General features: G+C 40.7%; 2 protein-coding genes across 4 annotated transcripts in view; both read left to right on the forward strand.

The window, feature by feature from the left end:
• The window catches only part of LOC127801046 (glutamate--tRNA ligase, chloroplastic/mitochondrial), a 35,637-nt gene extending 23,547 nt beyond the window's left edge, over window positions 1-12,090 (forward strand). The window contains exons 3-12 of one of the 3 annotated variants that reach the window (XM_052335856.1): window positions 7,550-7,732; window positions 8,115-8,233; window positions 8,397-8,445; window positions 8,557-8,658; window positions 8,775-8,877; window positions 9,011-9,074; window positions 9,486-9,600; window positions 9,980-10,080; window positions 11,240-11,396; window positions 11,514-12,090. In XM_052335856.1, coding sequence (XP_052191816.1) covers window positions 7,550-7,732; window positions 8,115-8,233; window positions 8,397-8,445; window positions 8,557-8,658; window positions 8,775-8,877; window positions 9,011-9,074; window positions 9,486-9,600; window positions 9,980-10,080; window positions 11,240-11,396; window positions 11,514-11,741 — 1,221 coding nt within the window. In that variant the 3' untranslated portion in view covers window positions 11,742-12,090. The other 2 variants (XM_052335858.1, XM_052335857.1) reach the window with 2 other exon arrangements.
• A 921-nt stretch (window positions 12,091-13,011) lies between these two features.
• Window positions 13,012-14,828, forward strand: part of LOC127801132 (brefeldin A-inhibited guanine nucleotide-exchange protein 1) — a 42,630-nt gene continuing 40,813 nt past the window's right edge. Inside the window, 2 exon segments of the mRNA XM_052336001.1 lie at window positions 13,012-13,730; window positions 13,732-14,438. Of these exon segments, the coding sequence (XP_052191961.1) occupies window positions 13,323-13,730; window positions 13,732-14,438 (1,115 nt within the window). The 5' untranslated portion in view covers window positions 13,012-13,322.

Raw genomic sequence — 14,828 nt, forward strand, 5'->3', positions numbered from 1 at the left:
ACCTTGACCTTTAATGGAAATTGAAGTTCCATTGGCGATAGTAATCTGTTTGGAAGTGATAATAGGCTCATAAGGGTCAAAAACAAACTGATTAGGGGTCATATGATTAGTGGCACCCGAATCAAGGATCCAAATATCATTTTTATCAGTTTTAGGGGCAGTAAAAGAGGCAGAATGTAAACAATTACCTTGCTGGGTAAATGCACAGTTTCCATCATGGATAGTCCGAAGGAAAGCCTTCAGTTTGTTGATTTCCTCAACATTAAGCTGAGCAAGATCAGAAGTAGAAGAAGATTCTGTCTTACCAGCTATGTCCTCCTCCTCATGCTCCTTGGTGGAAACATGAGCCTGATTCTTTTGTGCCATGCTTCTTAAGCCTCCCATCTTGCTTAGGACAACCCCTTTCCCATGGAGTTTGAAACATGTCTCTCGGGCATGTCTAGGTTTCTTACAAAAAGTGCACCACAGCCCCTCACGGTTAGTAGGCTTATTTTTTGGTTTGCCTATCTTAAATCATGTTCCTTCCTTTTTATTTGAAACCATGGCTGATCCTTCTATCCCTATCTCATTGAGCATAACCCTTCTCCTATTTTCCTCACTTCTTACAATAGAAAACATCTCATTCAGGGAAGACAACTTTGATAGGATACTGATAATCAAAAGGAATTACAAGCTGGAAATTAACAAAATGACAAGAAAATTGGGTAATTCGAGAGGCCCTTAACTCTCCCAAGAACTCAATACCAAAATCTTCCCCCCTTCTCAATATCTTCACCCTCTACATATATCCCTCTCTCCCCCCTCAACCACATTCTGTTACGCACACTTGCTGGGTTGTTACACAACCCCCCAATTTTCCCACTCTATCCCTTACGCACATGGCTGGCTGTTATGTCAGCCAGCCAATTTACCACCCCACCCCTGCCTCTTAGACCTTCTTTGGTAAGTCCCATGAATCGGGACCTATCATTACTCCCCCCCCCCCAACTTTCACCTTGTCCTCAAGGTGGAAAAATGGAAATTCCTGTTGGATCAAAGGGTAAGGCTCCCAAGTAGCTTCCAATGAGGGTAGTCCCTTCCATTGCATGAGCTCCTCTAGCACATATGATGGGGGTAGAGACCACTTATACTCCAGCCCCCCAATCCTTTCCTCCACCTCGTTGATGATCTCCACCTTGTCGCGAGCAATCAATTTCCCTTCTAGGTTGAGAATCTGGTCAACCTTAGTAACCCCAGCCATCAAATCCCATCTCTTTTTAACTTTGGAGAAGAGATGGCCTCGTTTTGTTTCAGCAAGAGGAATTTTGTGCATGCATGCTTGCAGTGGCACATTCCAGGCAACATTAGGGTCATTAGATTCTTGATTGATAGGAGGCTCACTTTGTGCTCTTTCTTCATAGCACCCATTTGTAGTAGGTTTTTGTTTTTCAGCAATTCCCATTCCAATGACTGCATCCTTGATTATTGATACAACTTCCCAGCCCCTTGACTTTGTCAATTGTTTCATGACTGGCCACTTCTCAACCTCGTCATGAAATTCGCCTAAATTCTCATCATTAATTAAGATGTTTGGGTCAATCCCATTGGGCTCCTCAACAGAATGCAAATTGAGCCCTTGACTTCTAGAAAAAGGCTGCCCTTCCACCATCATAACTTGCTTGGACGAGGCACCCTGCCGCTCATGATGGTGAGAATATATGGGGGGCCCTCCATCATCAGCCCACCCCATGTGAAATATCTGAGAAACTGGGCTAATAATCAAAACCAGACAACCTGGACCGTTGATGGCGCCCCCTTCCTCAGCAAGATGCTCTCCTTGGCTGTCACCGAATCAGTCGTCCGTGGCCTTTTAAATGGATCGATCGTCGGCTGCCCTTCTGCCTCGCCGTGGAACCCCCCGACACCGCCGTCGTCGACAACCACTCTGCCTCGCGACACCCTGATCTGCTCAACTGCCAATCCCCCTTCAATATGCAGCTCGTCCACCGCGCCTTCCAGCATGGACCCTAAGCGATTCCTCAGCAGCCCCTTCAACTCCTCCCAGCTTCTCACTCTTCGTCTCCGTTGCTTCCACTGGAACCATGAAAATGCAACACCCTCCAAACACCATACTGCTGCATCTAACTTCTCCTCATCAGTCATCCCAGCCTCCGCAAAGTAACGTTCGACTCGGAATATCCAGCTCTCACGTTCTTCACCTTTAACGAGCGGCATCTCCAGCCTTCTTCCCCGCACGTCTGGACGCCAATTCCCTCCAATTCCACCCTTGAACTCCCTACCCATTTTGATTCCAGGTGATCCCTCAGAATTCTGGGTAAATTCCAAAGGTCTATCCCCCTCCTTCGCGTTGCTCTTCTTCTCCCGTTCTGGATCCTCCCACTTCGTCCTCAAGTATGCGAACTGGTTCCGCCTGATTGCTACCTTCTTTTCCATCGACTGCACCTCCCCTCTTTTAGCGTCGACGCCCTTCTGCATCCCCTCCATCTTTTCCTCGATCATCTGCTCTAGCCCAATCGACCTCAACACCCTCATCTCGGCTCGGATGACCGGCTTTAGTCCGTTGATAAAGGAGCCCTCCAGCGACGCCTTTGGCATTCCTGTGAGCGGTGAGGTCAGAGTCTTGAAGCCAAGGCGGTAGTCCTTGACGAAGCCCCACTGTCGACGCGCAAGGAACCTCTCCTCCACCGTGCCTTCCTGTGCGGTCCTGAACCTATCCCTCAACATCGCCTTGAGCTCCGTCCAGCTCCTCACCCGTCGTCGTCTTTGCTCCCACTGGAACCACGACAGAGCCGCTCCTTCAAAGCATGAGGCCTGCCGACTCCAACTTCTCCGCATCGGACAGCTGGTTCACCAGGAAGTAGCGCTCAGCCCTAAAGACCCAGCCATCTGGATCATCTCCCTCGAAGATGGGTATTTCCAGGCGTCTCCCAAGGCACTGTTGCCTTCCGACACCATCGACCCAGCCACCCCCTTCGCTACTTCTCCCTCCAGCTACCGGCGTTCCCTCCTTTGATACGGGCGAACCCGCAGGTTGGTCTTCCTCATCACGCTCCCCCTTTCTCTCTCTCTCTCTCTTGCTCCTCCCATCTCTCCTCGTTCTTCCTCTTGCTCTTGCTCGCCCGCTCCTGTTCTTCCCATCTCGCTTGCATCCTCGCGAACAGCTCTAACAGGTTCGCTAGGTGTCTCTCCATCTTTTGAAACGCACTCCTCATGGCATCATCTCCCAGTGGACTGCCTTCCACCCTCATCTCCAAATCACCGACTGGATCAGTCAAGTTCACCATTAGGATTGAAACGCTCTGATACCAAATGATAGGATACTGATAATCAAAAGAAATTACAAGCTGGAAATTAACAAAATGACAAGAAAATTGGGCAATTCGAGAGGCCCTTAACTCTCCCAAGAACTCAATACCAAAATCTTCCCCCCTTCTCAATATCTTCACCCTCTACATGTATCCCTCTCTCCCCCCTCAACCGCATTCTGTTACGCACACTTGCTGGGTTGTTACACAACCCCCCAATTTTCCCACTCTATCCCTTACGCACATGGCTAGCTGTTATGTCAGCCAGCCAATTTACCACCCCACCCCTGCCTCTTAGACCTTCTTTGGTAAGTCCCATGAATCGGGACCTATCAAACTTTTCCCTACCAAGGATTTAAACCCTTACTTGATCAAATTCAATTCATTATTAAGACCTGCTAGGAACTCCACAACTTGATCCCTCTCAAAAATCCGGTTAAGAGTGGCAGCATCAGTGCAGCACACCATTTTAATTTCTTGGTATTGGTTGAGTTCTAACCAAAGCCCACTCATCTTATTAAAATACTCAGTCACAGTTAAAGAGGCTTGGCGAGTATTGTTAATCTTTGTCTTAAGGTCAAAGATTACCGAGGCATCTTGAACCTTATAGTAGGTTTGCTTTATGGTGTCCCAAATTTCTTTAGCAGAAGCTAGAAACATATAGTTTTTACTAACCTCGGGTTGCATGGAATTCCATAGCCATGACATGATGAGGGAGTCCTCTACGTCTCAGGCTGGAATGAATGGATCAACAGCCTTTGGTGGAGGAGAGGTGAGGTGAGGTGTCCAAGCTTCCCTTGACCTTTGAGTATAGTTCTTACTAGCTGTGCCCATTGTAGGTAGTTCCTACCATCCAAATGGTAGGAAAGATGCACCTTGGGTAGCTCTCCAACTCCAGCACTCGCCCTAGCTCTAGCATCGGTACTTGCACTAGCAATCTGGTCCACCGGTGATGACTCTCCAGTTGTCATACCGGGTGTGACTTCTGAAACTTCTGACATGGTGAGTGATCGACTAGATGGAAATGAAGGCCTAAGGGGTATAGCCAAAGAAAAAACAGATGCAAGAAGAGTAGAGGCGGGGCTCTAAGAGACCGATCTGAAGGGAAGCAATGATCGATCTGAAGGAAGTAGTGCCGTCCAGACTAAGGGTGGTGTAGATGTGCAATGAAGGCACAATTAGGGTTAGGGTGCAAGGAGTGGCTCTGATACCATGTAGAAAATACTTCTTTTCTTATTTCTTAAAGAATGTACACGACCCTCTTTTATGGAGGGAGAATGAATACAAGAAAGGAAACAAAGAAGATACAAAGAAAGGAAAACTACATATTTACAAAGGAAAACAATATACATGAACATTAGGAAACTTTCCTAAGACCAGATTAGGAAGTATCCTAATTTGGTTATAGAAACTTACAAAGAGGCACGATCACTTCTTCAAGACTTCCCATAACTAGGCTACCGTATCCTTACCATAACTAGAGCTACCGTATCCGCTAACAAAAATAATAAAAAATATATAATATATACACGTGCATTTTTTCATGTTCATAAGAACATTTATTTTCCTTGTCTTTTCCTCCCACAAATCTTGGTCCCAGACATAGCTTAAGGGCATCTGTAAAATTTAAGACTCATGTTAATTCAATTTATGTGTTTCGATCTTTTTCTTAGTTTTCAAGATCAAAAGCTATGGTACTAATTTAAATGAGGAGATTGCTGATGGTTAAAGTGGCATTTGTTTGTTTTCCTTTACCAATACCTAAAGATCTGTTGGCATGGTGATGGAGGAGCTTCAGATTAATCTGATTTAGCCATTTTTCTGTTCCATATTGAAGTATAGAGTTCAGTATTTTAAAATCTAAGATTGTTTGGTATTTCTGTGTTCTGTGTAGGCCCTTTTGTTTGGATGGAAATCTGGCAGATTCCCTCTTAATTGCTTTTCCTTTAAGCAGTGTTTGTTTCCAAATCTACGTTGCACTTGTGTCATTTGAAAATTGCAGGGATTAAGCTATACTTTTTCTTGTTTGCTCTTTTCCAGATAATTTGTCTTACTTGTCTTATGACCAACTTGTTTAGAGGAGAATAAAATAAATTATGTATCCAAAATTTTCTTTTTCTTTGATTGCATAAATATGATTGTTTATATATTGTCACAAGGATATATTTGTAAAATTTTATGATGGGTGTGAGTGATTTTAGCATGCTTGTTTGATACTCAAAAAATTGATTATCGTCTTGGTTATGGGGTCCATGAGTGTGATGGGATGCAATACATGTTTTTGGACGTCAAAACAACATTTTCACAGCATAATATTTGAGAATTAGTTCCATGAATTTTAATGGGTTTAGAGCCATATTTGGTACTATGATATGTTCAGAGGGCAAAACAATCTTTCTTCAGCTCAAGGAGTATGATAACAGCCTTTTGCATTAGATAACATTATATTTCTTGTCTTTCTCTCATATGCATCCCTTTCTCACCATCTTCACTTCCCCTGATTGCCCTTTAATTTGGAGGGAAAAACTTTAGATCTTTTTCTTTGGGCCTAGAATTAGAGTTGTTCTACTTGCTGAGAACTTCACATTCGTCAGTGTGTTCTTTTTTCTATTGGTTGAGATTGAGAACTATGGCTTGTAAGACTGCCCTTGAGGGATTCACTAACTTTTGCAACTGTCCATCACTTAAAATGCTGTATATCGATTATCATTTCTTGTTTTGAGTAGATTATGAATTTTAATGTAAAAAGTTATTTCTTGATTTTTTGATCCATGAACTTTGTTAATGATGAGATATTTATATGCTTATAGTTGAGATGATTGGTGTTAAGGTACATTTGTGTGAGATACATGAATGGTGATGCTCGTATTTTGAAGATATCATTGTGACAATGAAAATGGTTATAGAATGTTGGGAAATTGATGAGTGTGAGCTAGGATCTCATGAGAACATTAAGCAAGTATGAATAGAGCTTTTAAGTGAAAGACCCTAGCCCTGGTTAGATGGTAACTCATTCCCATCAGATTTCTGACTGTAGAGCCAACAATTCATGATGCTTATGCTATTTTAGGTGATTGGAACTTGGAAGTCTCTACTTCACATAGTACTTGTGCCATTTGCGAGGTGATCAAAATGGGGCTACACAAACTTGATTATAGTTGTGATTGGGAATTTGACAAGAAGTGGTAATACTAGTTCTGTTGTGATAGTGAAAGGATAATGCAAAGAGTTTGGTACAAATTATATCATATGCATTATGATATTTATGTTATGTGTTTTGTAATGTTTTGCACATATTGCCCTGTAGACGATTAACATTATTATTTTTTATCTACTTGGTAAGTTCTTTCATTCCTACCATTTTTCAGGTGAAAATCCTGAAGCTTCTAAAGTACACAGTTGTTTTGGTGTTGCTTCTTTTATGTTCTCATTGGGCATGAAGAAAGACTTATATGCATTTGAATTTGTCATTATTTTTGGAACCTTAAATTGTATGGCAATTTTTATGGACAATATGGAAGTGGATATAGTTGAATAATATTGTTTGGTCAGTATGTAACTTTGTGACAAATTCACCATAGGACTGTCTTACTTTTGGAGCTTGTAGCCCATTAAGCCTTTTGTAAATCTGAAATCTAGTAGAGAGATGGATCAATGTCTTATTTTTATTTGATGTATTCTCTGATTTATTCGTGTTGTATGGAATCAATTAGATTGGTTTAATCTAAGTGTGCAGCATCTGGCTTCTCTCTGATGTTTTAATCATAATTTGAGCTATAGATGGAATTTTTGTGCAACTCTGGTTGAAAGTGAAACTGCACTCGTTGAATATCACCTGATACCCCAAATTTTTTGTGGATCTGTCTGATTTGTTATTTTTATTTTCTTTTTCTAATGAGCTTAGGTTACAGGATCCAGGCCATGACAAACAGGATGTGCATTTCTATATGGTCTAAATTGTTGCTTTTGTCTTCTGTTTTTAGTGTTTGAAATAGCATAATAGGACTACTTTGAGACCTTCAAATTCCACATTCTCCGATAAAAAGTCAGTATGTATTATCTCTTGGAATTGACATCCATAAAAAAGAACTCTTCAGAAATTCTGTAACTACTCTTTTGTACATTTCTAGCCTGCTCAGAGACTCAGAGTGGCATCAATTTAAGTTCACTACTATTGGGCTCTTAGTGGATGCGATCTTGTGTCTGTGTATCATTTTAAGTTTTTTGATTTTTTATTTTTTCAGGAACTAGAAAAAATGAAGGAGATTGCAAAGTTAAAGCAACTGCCTCCAGTATATACTGGAAAATGGGCCCATGCCACAGATGAAGAAGTAGAAGAAGAGCTGGAAAAGGGAACCCCTTATACATATCGATTTCGAGTGCCAAAGGAAGGGAGACTGCAAATTCATGATCTTATACGAGGAGAGGTAACTTTGTTCTCAGAGTTTCATTGGATGCCAAACAGTAATGTCTTCGCATGGTTGTGCATCATTGATAAAGTGACCTATAGTTTGATTTTGTGCATATAAAATCTGCAAAGATATTTAATGAAAAAGAAAAAACATATAATATCTGTCAAGACTAGCAGGCATATTTAGTGTTTTAATGAACTTAGAAGGCCGTATATCTTTGCTAACTCTGTATTTATTTATTTCCAAATTAACTGGTTACCTACTGTGCTGGCTGGAAAAGCCTGACCTAGGGATCCTTCCCATTTTGCCATAGGTCAGTGGTTATGACCAGCTCAGATGACATTCAGTAATTTTAATTGTTTCTTGGTTTCTAATTTTGTTTGGTGGTATCATGAAGGTTAGTTGGAACTTGGACACACTTGGGGATTTTGTGATTATGAGAAGCAATGGACAACCTGTTTACAACTTTTGTGTCACTGTAGATGATGCTACGATGGCCATCTCCCATGTTATAAGGTAAACATTACTGCAACATTTGTGTGAGTATGCCCTCCTTAGACCTTTCGATTGAAACAGTTCACTCTCATCCTCTCTTACTTGCTTCTTTGATTTGTGTTCACATAGTGGCATTACTTACTTTTTTGTAATTTTTTTAACCCATCAAAATTTTCATTTCCAGAGCAGAAGAGCATTTACCAAATACTCTAAGGCAAGCATTAATATATGAAGTGAGGATCTTATAACCCTGAAATTTAATTTTTTTGGGGGTTTCCTAATTGTATTAATCTCTTCCATTAATGCTGGAAGAAGCTTATATAGGAACTGATTCTCCATTGTAGGCTCTTGGATTCCAAATGCCTTACTTTGCACATGTTTCTTTAATTCTTGCTCCGGATAGGAGCAAACTCTCAAAACGGCATGGTGCAACTTCAGTGGGTCAGGTTGTTAATTGTTACAACTCTCCTTAGTGTTTCCTTACTAAGAGTAGAGTTTCTTTTTTTGTTGTAAATGTAGTCTGTTCCAATATGAACAGTTTTTTGTAATTGTCATCTGACAGTTCAGGGAGATGGGGTATCTGCCTCAGGCAATGGTAAACTATCTAGCATTATTGGGTTGGGGTGATGGTACTGAAAATGAATTCTTTACCCTAGAGAATCTCGGTTAGTCATTCCTCCTTGTTTTATTTGTTTGTAGTATTAGTGTATGAGCTAGTACTAAGGGACAAAATGATATTTCAACTCTTGACTAATGTAACTTGGTCTTTTTAATTTTTTTTCCTCATGCCATTTACAGTTGAAAAGTTCTCGATTGACCGTGTCAACAAGAGTGGGGCTGTCTTTGACTCCACTAAGTTAAGGTGAATGCGGCCTTTCAACTTCTGAAGGTTATTTTGATTTTCTTGATGCCATATGCATATAACTTGGTATATTTGTTAAACAGTGAGGTATTTATTATTAGGTATTAGTATTGTGAAATGTTTTGACTCTACAAGGCATTATGGCAGTCAATAGTAACCTGCTAACTTTTATCTTTGTACTTTTCAAACTAAATATGGATAAACAGCCAGCATTTAGGATCTCTATCATTGGAAAATTCATCCAAACATGTTGAATGGTCATGATTGTTTGTTTTAATTTTCTTGATGCCATGAGCATATAGTTCATTCAGTAAATTTTGTGAAAGTTAAGTGTGATTAATATTAATCTGCAAGTTGTTGACGTTCAATAGTTTCCTGATAGCTTTTCCTTTGTATTCTTACTAATTAAAGGTGGATGAATGGTCAGCATTTAAAATCTCTTTCATCGGAGAAGTTAGCAAAACTTATAGGAGAACGCTGGAAGAATACTGGCATTCTCACTGAATCAGAGGGACTGTTTGTAGAAGTAAGACTCTTTCGTGGTTTAATTTTGTAAAAACAACTCCCCAGTACTGTATCAGTGACTGGATGGTTCTGTGATCTTCACCATTGTGGCAGAGATGATCATCTAATATATTGACAGCATGAAGGAACCTCAACCAGATGCCCCATATATTTAATGCTTAATAAGGGTATTCTAAGTAATTTGTTTATCTAAGTGAAAATCAGAAGAGAATATCAAAATGCAACGCATTGGCGCTTGTAGGCAATTTTTGGTATATTCTTTATTGTATCATAAAACTTAGTTTTACTTGTTATTTTTGTCTCCATGCGTTTACTTGTAGGATTTTGTGTATTATCTGGCTGCATAAATAAATGTGCTCGCATAAAATCTGTATGAACAGGAGGCAGTTCACTTGCTAAAGGATGGAATCGACTTGATAACAGATTCAGACAAAGTGCTTTCAAACTTGTTATCTTACCCCTTGCATGCTACTCTAGCAAGGTGATTCCTGGACTTATTTGCTTAAATGTTCCAATATGTGGTATTATTTAGCATGTTTTTGGATCAAGTGTCCGGGCCATTCATATTTCATCCATGCTGGCTTACCTTTTTTGCTTTGGCAACTGTTAGAAAGCCTTTAGGATGAAACTTCTACAAACTATTCATAGGAATATTGAGGATGGCCTATGATGTGTGGGGAACTTTAGTATGGTGCCTAATTGCTTGGGTATCAACATGTAGGGAACTTTTTAGATATGCATGTGTTCTTGGAGGATGTACTTTATCAACACTCTTTGGGTAGAAAAAGAGAGAAGAAAAAAGTTTATCACCACGTGGATTAGAGTCATGATCTTATGTTAGGTATAGAAGAGGTATTAGGAAATGGCAAACTTACTAAGTGTCATTGTAGGGATTGTGAACTTGAAGATTGGACAGGCTGTCAGTTTGGCAGCAAATTAGAAAAACCTGGTACATAGAGGGAGGGAGGGCAAAACTCTCATTTTTTTTGCGAGACTATGGCCTTTCGGACTGTAAGTTGTAAGTTGAGCCCATTAATTATGTTTCATTTTGACGCAAACTGACTATGGCCTTTCGGACCTCAGTGATTGTCACCACTCAGCAGAACCGAGGAAGACACCAGCAAACAAAGATCCAATACAAGAGTCCACTGATAATTTACTTTTTGTAGAACTATATTTTGGAAGGTTGAAATTTCCATCGCTCGCTATTCATGCCTGTAATAATATACCCTTGAGTTTCTGTGTGATCTTTGATTGTGGACCTTGTGAAGATCTCAAATCTTAAAATCTTGATACAATTCATTGGACCTCAATATTGATGTACATTGCTACTCTGGTTCAAATAATGTACGCATTCCATGATTTCCCTTCAAATGTATATTCTAGCTATTGTGTTAGGTTTTCCTCCTCCAACAAGCCTAGCTATTTTATTTGATATTACTGATTATTTAGGATACATAGACATCTTTGTGCAATTCAAGGAATGGGTTATATATGTCAATTCGGGGAAATATATAGTTTCAAGGCCATCAGATAAGTCTACATGTAACCATTCAGTTATGGGACTAAATTTGATTTATAATGGTAACAGATCCATGAGATTTTGTTTTTTTCCCTTGTGTGGTTGTGCCCTTGTGCAGCTCAGAAGGTAAACCTGTCTTGCAAGATGGGCTGCCCGAAATTTCATCTAGCTTGTTGGCTGCCTATGATAGCGGTGAATTGGCAAGTGCCCTCGGGGAAGGCCACCCTGGATGGCAGAAGTGGGTAAAGAGTTTTGGTAAATCACTGAAACGCAAGGTTGGTTGGTTTTCATACAGATTCATCGTACTGCAAATGCGCAATATCTTGTTGGTTTCCTCTGTTTTTTTGTATTAATGGAAGTAGTAAAACGCTCATTCTTGCGATCCATTCCAGGGAAAATCTCTCTTCATGCCCCTTCGGGTATTGCTTACGGGAAAGCTTCACGGCCCTGACATGGGGGCTAGTGTGGTTCTCCTCCACAAAGCTGGCACATCTAATGTTGTATCCGAGCAGGCTGGCTTTGTGACATTGGATGAAAGGTTCAAGATGCTGAGGGAAATCAAATGGGAATCATTTGAAGACCAAACAGTTTTGGAGTCTGCTGCCACTGTACCCAGCTGAGATTTTCCTTCTTCTTCTTCTTCTTCTTCTTCTGGCTTTACCAGTACTGCGACAGGACACATAATAGATCATCAGAAGATTTTGATTAATGGACATGATAAAGAGCAAGTTAAGTGGTAAGAGTTTTCTTGTGACATTTGTGATTTGGAGCATGGTGGGCGCTTAATTTGTGTATATGGTGGAGCTTATTTCTGGTCATGTATGTTTGAGTGGAATGCTGGGCGCTTAATTTGTGTATATGGTGGAGCTTATTTCTGGTCATGCATGTTTGAGTGGAATGCTGGATAATAAACCAACTGAAAGCTGTCTTTATAAATGACAAAGAAGTTACTTTTAACACTATTATTATTTGACTTTGTGCTCGCTCTGAATATAAATCTCTTGTCGGTGTTGTCACCATCTTCTGTTTACAAGTGAGCATAAAAATAATAAAACAAAATCTCTGAAATAAATGTTCTACTTTTCAACTATAATATGTTGCTTTTAATTTATGGGTCATTTTTATAAAATCACATACCCTTTGAAATATTAAAAATAAAAAAATTGACATTTAATGGGGGAAGAGAGAGATATTAACTTAAATTCATGGGTCAAATACATATTATAGTCTCTGTACTTAATATATTTTTTTATTTTAATTATATTATCAAATTATTTAATTTTGAATCAATTACACAACTCATCACACTTGATATTGCATGTGTATAAATTGATCACCATTTTTGTCATAATTTGTGACCAATAAAGAAAAAGGTGTAGATTGTCATATGTCAAAAAAAGTAAAAGGTGAAGAGGTGAAGTTATTGACAAAAAAGTCACTTATTTGCCTTTTACTTTTTCTTATTGATGATGGCTTACACCTATTATTTTTGCATGTAGTTGATGCTTTTACTCGTCATTTTTTGACGGTTTACGCTTATCTTCATCATCGATCATAAGTTACGACGGAGATAATGGTCAATTGACATGCACGTGAGGTGTAATTTGAATATTTTAGCTTACTTAATTATGATAAAATATATAATTAATTTAAAATTATATAATTTAATAATATAATTAAAATAATAAAATATCTAAATAAAAAAAACGTAGAAACAAGAGGAATAAAAGTATGTATTTGGCCTAAATCCGTGTGTTGTGTGACTCTCCGTTGTTGACGCAGGCGCAATGTTAAATAAAAAAATTTGGCAGCATAACGTAACATCAATGGAGGAGGAGGAGGACTCTGGAGGAGGAGGAGGACAATAATAATAATAATAACAATAATAATAATAGTGAGCGAGTCAATATTCTAACACTTGGATTCGCTCGCATTGCTTTAAATTCAACCTCTGTTTTTGCCTCTTGGAGTGGATCGGCTTCTCATCTATCAAATCACCATCGACGCCCGAATTGATGGCAACTGATCACCGCCGCCCAGTGCGAGCGACAACGATGGGGAGGCAGCAAGAAGACGTACACCTCAAGCTGAAGCTCAAGAAGAAGGGTTTCTTCGCTTCGCTCTGAGGGATAACCCACCTTTACCTGCGTGTCTGTTTTCGCTGATTTTGTTCGTATGACACCATTACCATCGTCGTCATCATGTCAGGAGCCCCGTCGTCGTCGTCGTCTTCTTCTTCTTCATCATCGCAGAGTGGGCAAGGAGGAGGGCTAGGAGGGGAATCGAGGTGTGGGCGGGTGCTGGGCCCATCGCTCGACAAGATCATCAAGAACGCCGCCTGGCGAAAACACTCCCACATCGTCTCCGCCTGCAAATCCGTGCTCGACAAGCTCCAGACCCTCTCCGATTCCCCCGATCCGATACTTTCCTGCTCCCCCTTGTACGGCTTCTCGAACCCCTCCGACGCCCAATTCGTCCTCCAGCCCCTCCTCCTCGCCCTCGATTCCGCCTCCCCCAAGCTCGTCGAGCCCGCCCTCGACTGCGCCTTCCGATTGTTCTCCCTTGGCCTCATCCTCCGCTGCGAAATTGACCGCCCCTCTTCCTCCTCCGAACCCTCTCCCCTCCCCCCTCATTCCCCGCCTCCTCGAGTCTGTCTGCAACTGCACCGCTGCTGTCGGCGAGGACGACGCCGTCGAGCTCAGCGTCCTCAGGGTCTTGCTCTCCGCCGTCCGATCTCCCTCTGTCCTCATCAGGGGCGATTGCCTCGTCCACATTGTCAGGACCTGTTACAATGTCTATCTTGGTGGCGCCAATGGCACCAATCAGATCTGTGCAAAGTCGGTTCTTGCCCAGATGATGATCATTATTTTCACCAGGGTCCAACACGACTCCCCGCTGGTTCAGTTTCGCACCGTATCTGTTTCCGAGCTCTTGGAGTTCTCGGACAGGAACTTGAATGAAGGAAGTTCAATTCAATTCGCGCAGAACTTCCTGCACGAGGTTGTGCAAGTTACTGAAGGGGTTGTTGATTCAAATTCTCTCCCAGACATGCAAAATGGACTTCTTCCCAGTGCCACGTTGGATGGAAAAGCTAAAGTGGACAATGCGGAATTAGAGGAAACGGTTGATTCCACTGGTGACTCTAAGATTCGGGAGGATGGTTTTATGCTTTTCAAAAATTTGTGTAAATTATCAATGAAGTTCTCATCTCAGGAACAGCCTGATGATCACATCCTTCTCAGGGGGAAGATATTGTCTCTGGAGCTTCTTAACGTAATCATGGACAACGTGGATCCAACTTGGCGTGCAAATGAGAGGCAAGTTGTTATGGAAACTTTATCCCTTGTTATTATTTCATGTGGACGTCTTTATTTTGGGATTTGATGCTTGAGTGGTTACAATTAGATTGTGTTTTAATTTAGCTGTATAGCTTTTTTCTTGCAGTAAGCTGCGTACGATTGATTACTGTTGGCTTATCACTGGACATAATTGTTGCTTTTTGATTGATGATACCATTATGGCCAGATAAACAAGTTGCCTCCTTTAGGATTTTGTTTTCACCTTTCTTGAATACTTGTAACCACAGAACTTCCAACACATGTTAGTTTCTCGCATGTGCCACTGATTGTGATGCCTATTTCTTTGCTAGTAAGTGAACCAATATAAGGAGATGGTTGTTATGGACTATCTCTGCCTAGTTCTTTGAT

Source organism: Diospyros lotus, chromosome 5, assembly GCF_014633365.1.
Source record: "Diospyros lotus cultivar Yz01 chromosome 5, ASM1463336v1, whole genome shotgun sequence".
NCBI lineage: Eukaryota > Viridiplantae > Streptophyta > Magnoliopsida > Ericales > Ebenaceae > Diospyros > Diospyros lotus.